The sequence below is a fragment of the Gastrolobium bilobum genome, unplaced genomic scaffold (genome assembly GCF_033153095.1).
Source record: "Gastrolobium bilobum isolate Gb01-03AN ecotype WA unplaced genomic scaffold, APGP_CSIRO_Gbil_v1 utg19582, whole genome shotgun sequence".
Lineage (NCBI taxonomy): Eukaryota > Viridiplantae > Streptophyta > Magnoliopsida > Fabales > Fabaceae > Gastrolobium > Gastrolobium bilobum.
Genome location: NW_026897571.1, coordinates 273,432 through 279,748, shown reverse-complemented (window position 1 = coordinate 279,748; position 6,317 = coordinate 273,432). Strand labels below are relative to the sequence as shown.

At 34.3% G+C, this 6,317-nt stretch overlaps 1 protein-coding gene across 1 annotated transcript; it reads right to left on the bottom strand.

Annotated features, from left to right (window-relative positions):
- Positions 1-770: 770 nt before the first annotated feature.
- LOC133308214 (general transcription factor IIH subunit 2) lies at positions 771-6,004 on the bottom strand. Its single transcript, XM_061508824.1, has 5 exons — positions 5,897-6,004; positions 4,254-4,543; positions 3,198-3,659; positions 2,463-2,838; positions 771-1,371 (listed from the first exon to the last, which is right to left on the bottom strand). Exons 2-5 carry the CDS (start codon positions 4,536-4,538, stop codon positions 1,226-1,228), a joined length of 1,269 nt encoding a protein of 422 aa, XP_061364808.1. The 5' UTR covers positions 4,539-4,543; positions 5,897-6,004; the 3' UTR covers positions 771-1,225.
- Positions 6,005-6,317: the final 313 nt, after the last annotated feature.

The following is a 6,317-nucleotide window of genomic DNA, read 5'->3' as shown; positions in this document are numbered from 1 at the left end:
CAAATTGATTGTGCCACTGATTATCTTAAAATCTCAGTTCCAAACACCCATGGTGGTAGGTCTACAGTCCAGTTTTGTTGCCCATGGCCACTTTTTCTTTCTTTCTTTTTTTTTCTTCTCAAATACATTATTATTAACTCTCATCATGGCCGAAAGCAAGCAGAGAACAACAGGAAACAAGGTCATACTTCATTACTCTTATTTTTTCTACATTTTCCTGATCATAGAAGAAGCCATTAATGCAACTTCCTCTTCTCAGGAAACTCTTTCATAGTTTTTGCGTAATACACTAATTAAATCACAACATATGCCACAAAAAAATGAATTTATGTGCCCGAATTAACTTTAAAATGAAATATGGACAGTCAGACATATTACATCTAAGAAAAAACTCCAGTAAACTGAGTTCGTTTCGAAAGAAAACAAGATAATTTCAACTCTTGCATTTTAGTATATTAAAATCACAATACACTTAATTTAAATACACGCTCACTTACGCCTAGAGTATGCAAGAATGTCTCTCTCTTTGGAGTTATATTAGAAGCCGTTTTAACACTCAAAGCAAATGAGAACGTATAACATTCTTTGGATATCAAATGTTCTTCTCAAAAAGTGTTTTCTACCATAACTGTTTTCCACTAAACTATTTGACACACGACAAATTTTCTATGATCATACTACGCTAATGAAATATGTTAACCAAAGTTAGAAGTTCACAGTAGTGATTGCTAAAAGCAAAACACGTATAAATATCTCATACAAAGTTGGCAATGATAATTCAATGATCAAAATTCATCTGCTAGCAACAACAGTGGTGTCAGCCCAATGATAAAAAAATAATTGGCAAGGGAGACATCCATGCTCGACTTTAACATGGAGTGATAAAACAAAGGGTATTCTTACATGTGGCTTAATTTCCAGAAAATAACAAAAAGAAGGAAAAGGATCAGGAAGATGTAAGATTTAAGACGCTAAGAGGAAAAAATAAAATCTCACCCTTGTATAACTAATATCACTTTTGTTTTCCTGCCTGTAAGCATTTACTGTACAACGGCTTGCATCAAGGCCAAACCATTGTGATCAATGACCAGATGATATTGTTAGTCGGTCACTTTGCACCGGAACTTATTCATGACTCCGGGAGGTAGATGCAATATAACAAGAGGGAGACTGTATAGATCACCATTTAGATGGCAATTTTATGTCAAAGGAACAAGTTCGAAAATCATTGGGCAGCAGTTACTGACTTAGAATGTCTGAAACTCTCACAGCCTGGGCAGTTGTGCAAGCTCTCATGAATGTAGATGTCGCAATCAAGGCAGAATTGTTGTTTGCATTTTGGGCAACTAACAGAAAGTCCAGGTTTGTTTCCTGTGCCACAAGAAGTCAATAGAGGTTTTAGGAAATTGAGCAAGAACATATTCTACATGCAATGCTATTTGGAAGAGAAGAGAAATGACAAGGAGTTTTATGGCATCAGCTGTGCTACTGTAGATTTTCAGCAGAGGACTTATGGAGCAAAAATACCCTTAATCAAAAGGAGTCAACAATTTCTGCCATATATTCACAGAAATATGACCACAGCCACTTAAAATCACGTTCCTTCAAAAACTTAAAATTCTTTGGTAATTGTAATTAGCATGCTCAATGCATACACATTGTTATTAGAATCCACCATTGTCCCCATGTTCTTAAGCAGTCATAGGTTTTTTTCCCCAAATTTGAGATCAATAGCATAACTTTAACACTATCTTGAAACCGTAGATGCATCATCATGATGACAAGAAAGCTAAGGCTTTATGTCTGGCAAAAATTATTCCTTATTATCACGCACATGACATCATAGTTGTTAGAATTCAATGCCCTTGTAAGATACTAGCATTAAGACACTGTACATGAGCATATTGCAGAACAAATAGTTGGTTTGCCATTCAAAAAAATTCAGCCATCACAGTATGCACTCGATAGGTCATAATATGTTACAACGCTCTAGGTGGTTAACAGGGATGTTTATCACAGATAAGATAATAAAATATTATAGTTTCTTTTTGTCTGCTTAAGCTGTGCAATGGAAGTAGGATTGAATTTTCAAGATTCAGATATGTGATTATAAATTGAAAACCAACACCATCTATCAATAGGATTATTGCTAATCTCTTTTACCATGGCTAGATCCTTTTAACATAAGATCTACTAAATAAATAAAACTGGATACACAAGACACATAAAACTATTTCCACTACCAATTTATGAATTTTTATAAAATATGGAAGATGAACCCAGTGAATAACTTATGAAATTACAGACCTATTTGCTATCTTTACTATTATTTCACCCTTAAAGAGGTATGATATGAGTCTATATTTGACATAGCATGTTGGCCGACATGATAAAATTGTAAATTGCTCAAATTGTAAAGATATGAAGAAACTCAATCTGACTACCTTTCTGCAGAAACTTACCCTGACTAAGAAGACTTTGTTGACAACCAAAACAAGTATTGGGAAAACTGTGGCTTGGATCATTTCGAGATGACGGAGTGACCTCATCAAACGGTACTATAGGAAAGAGATGATGATATGACCTTGCCAAATGGGGTGAAGAAATAAGGGTCAATCCACATATGCGACATTCAGTAGGAAGCTCACAGACCCGAACTTTACATTTTGGACAAGTGTATCCCCCACCGGTCTTAGCCTCTTGATGACATGTACAAATTGCAACAGAACCCTCAGCTGCTCTTTGTGGGAAACCCATCTTAATTAAATTAGAAGTAGCATACTCTGCTATTGCTGGAGGTGGAGGAGCATGCTCTAGAATTAACTCTTTAAAGTGGGACTGCATGAGATGAGATGTATACAACTATATGAATGCATATTTACAAACATTTGAAAAATGGGAACACATTATACGGTGATCAGCAATATTCCAAATAAGGTAACTTGACTATGATTACTCAAATCACTTTTATAAAAAGGCAAATCTCGGTGCACAAGGCTCCTTAACATGCAAGGGTAGGGATGAGCGTCGATTGTACATAGCTTTATCATTGCATTTATGCAAAAAGACTATTTCCCATACTTGAACCCATGACCTTCCGGTGCACAAGGCTCACCCTCTCAAATCACTTTTGCAGACAAGGATAATTTGTATTCGTACTACATCTACCTGGGTTCCATCAAAATCAACAAACTAACCTCATCTAGCGCAACAGAATAAGTTCCTCCAGTTTCTTGGCAGAGATGTTTGCATACAAACATTTCAGCAGCAAGACCAATGACAGAGCATCTTATTTTACTTTTTTTGCATTTCTGGATGGTTTCCATGAGATCACCAGGATCACATGTACTGAGAGCTGAATATAAGATCAGAACTTCACGATGACCATATGATGGGATTTGATTTAGATAGCCAAGAACAAGCTCGAGTGCATTTTGTAGGGAGGCATCACCTGAGCATTCCAGTTTACCCATCAAAGCTTTAATGTGGGACTCAGGACTGCCACCAAGATCTGTTAAGCAATAAGCAATCCCATCTTTTATAGTCACCAGACCAACATGACTAAGTGGATTCTGATCAAAGAACTCCCTGATAAATGCCTCAACTTGTTTCCCGATCACGGCCATCCTACTTGGTCGAAAGTCTGTCTCTGCAGCTGCCTTCAAGTGATGACAGAAACCGAGTTATAATACAAGGAGAAGAAATTAATACGACATAAATGTAAACACAAGGTTCTACATTTTATTCTATTTTTTATTTTGGAATTTTTGTAATATATTTCTCCCAGTAAATTTATTCTTACTATGGATATTACTTCAATTAGAAGTTGAACAAGATACTTGTGGGGCCATAAGCAATTTCCTAATGTCTTTTAAGGCATAAGAACAGCTCAGCATGGAAACACCAGAGTGACTATGACATGCTTATGAATAATCTAGTAAAATTTTGAAGTTTTAAGTGTTAGGTGCTAATCTACTGAACAAATATAGATGTATTCAAAAGGAAAAAGATAATACTTCAAAAAATAAATGTATCTCAGCCTAAGTAAAAGGCATTACAGATATTGGAAGAAATGCCATCCAATAAAACTAAGTAAATTAAACTTTCACAAGTTTATTCACAAAAGTGTTCTAATAGAAGCACCACATCCTACTATTGAAACTCTATTTTCAAGTAATCAAAGCATTATTCCATGCTAAATGTCTCAGAATTCAGAAGCAAAAACATAAACTGTAAAATAATGAATCAAACACCTTGGAAAAGTCAACAATAACATATAGGTATCGTATAAGACCCTTCTGAATCCGTGCAGTAGCTGCTGTAGATGCAAGGGCACGAAGGCGCCTGCGATACTGGGCATGGTAAATGGCTGTATTATCTATGGGGCGAAGAAGTCCAGATTCATCCTCTTGCAGAGACTCCCATGATCTATCTTCTGCATAAGTTCTCTCCCAGGCTTCAAGGTCTCCACCATTAGCTTCGTCTTCTTCATCATCTTCTACATCTCCATTAAGTGGTCTTTCAGCAACATTATTCATAATTTCTAGACCAAAAGATGCAGAAGTTAATTAACCAAGGGGAGCAGTAGCAGCAATCAAAAAAAAAAATTGTATCATATTTCATTCAATAGACATTAATCTCGGAACACTAAAGCAATTATATCGAATCATCAGTACTAAAAAGAGATCTTTAGGTGCAATCACACATGCAGAAATGAACCATACACACGCAATAAAGAGGCCAGAAAAGAAACAGCATAATTCAATCATTGTGTTACCTGTAAGAAGCAGGAATTCTGAATTCTGAAAAAAAGATTATGAAAAACTACAACCTAATATGATTTTAAACAGGATATTTAGTCCATACAGCATGTGATAAAATTCCATACCAGTGTAATGTGAAATAAGAACATGAAAAATAAAAACCTCATGATTTGAAGTTTGAACAGAATGTTTAATTCATATTCCACAAATAGAACAGGATGTAGTATCAATTTCAAGCCAATGTCACGTAAAGGTAAGACTAAACTACATAGGATTTTGTCATGCTGGACTATCAATTAACTTTCTTTCTTCAGTATCACTAGGTTACAATCTGAATCAGATTAATACCTCTAACATTGTGCTTTTGTGTGACAAAAACTGATTAGAAATTTCAGTAAGAGCAGAGAAAAGAATAATTACAATATGGGAGATAAACCTACCTCCTAATACCTAAAAGGAATTAAAAAAAAAATTGAAAAAGAAAAGAAAAGAAAGAAAACAACAAATTGAAGAGATGAAAGCCATTACAAAAAAAGATAAAGGCATCATTTTTTCATTATAAACAATGGCAAGTAATTGCAACCACATTTATATGATCAACCATTCACCACCCTTCCACGTGTCATTATTGAAGTCCGCCACCAACAGCATTTACATTTACATTTACAATCATTAAAAAGGAAATGGTAGATTATGTTAGAACTTAAAAAAATAAAAAAATAAATAAATAAATTCAAAAGAGTCACCATAACTTTTTTTAGTTATTTAAAAACTTAAAAATTTCTTAAAAAAATTTGAAAACCAGTATGCGAAAAGAAAGCCCCATTCAGGAGTCTATTTATGAAATAGCAAATGATGGAAACTAAATCCCACTTCACCTCGTACATCCTAGACGGTTACCCTATATTTCAATTGCGCCAATAAATAGCCTAAACACATTTGATTTACCATATAAAGACAAAGATAGAGAATAAACCATAATCTACCCCATTCATTCTGCAGAGTACAAATAAACTCTTGTTAAGGCATTTCATCGAACAGCTTGTGTACAAATTACCCAAACACGGACAATCAAATAAGCAGAAGTGACTACTTAGATTCAAAATGAAAGAGCATGAGCTATCAGTGCTTACCTCAAGATCCTTCTTCTTCTTCTTCTTCTCTGTTTCAGTGACACTGAAATCCTTCACACAATACCCTCTATGGTGACTCTATTGGGTAATTGGGTTATTAGTCTCAGTGACTTAGCTTGGGTACTTCAAATGGGCCACATGGTTATCGATGGTCTTTTTCTTATTTAGAAATCTTATAAAAAGAGAAAAATTAAATTAAACTTTTTCATAAATATTCTAAAATATTTCCTTAACCATTTTTCTAAGTTTTCTTAAATTGAGGGGTTTTAAAAGAATAATAACTCAATTTTTTTTATTTATCTCTATTTCAATTTAAAAATTACATTTTAATTATATTTGGAAGTTTTAGAGAGAAAGAAATTCTTGAATTTTTCTAAAAAAATTATGGAAGAAAAGTGGACTTTTTGACTCTTTTGCCCCT

What these genes read in the sequence shown, in the direction of transcription:
- LOC133308214 (XM_061508824.1), bottom strand. Translation starts at nt 4,538, where the DNA reads ATGAATAATGTTGCTGAAAGACCACTTAATGGAGATGTAGAAGATGAT. An exon ending in TTATTGTTGACTTTTCCAAG is followed by an intron (nt 3,660 to 4,253) that starts GTGTTTGATTCA and finishes CATCACTTGAAG; the next exon opens with GCAGCTGCAGAGACAGACTT. An exon ending in ACAAAGTCTTCTTAGTCAGG is followed by an intron (nt 1,372 to 2,462) that starts GTAAGTTTCTGC and finishes CTTGTGGCACAG; the next exon opens with GAAACAAACCTGGACTTTCT.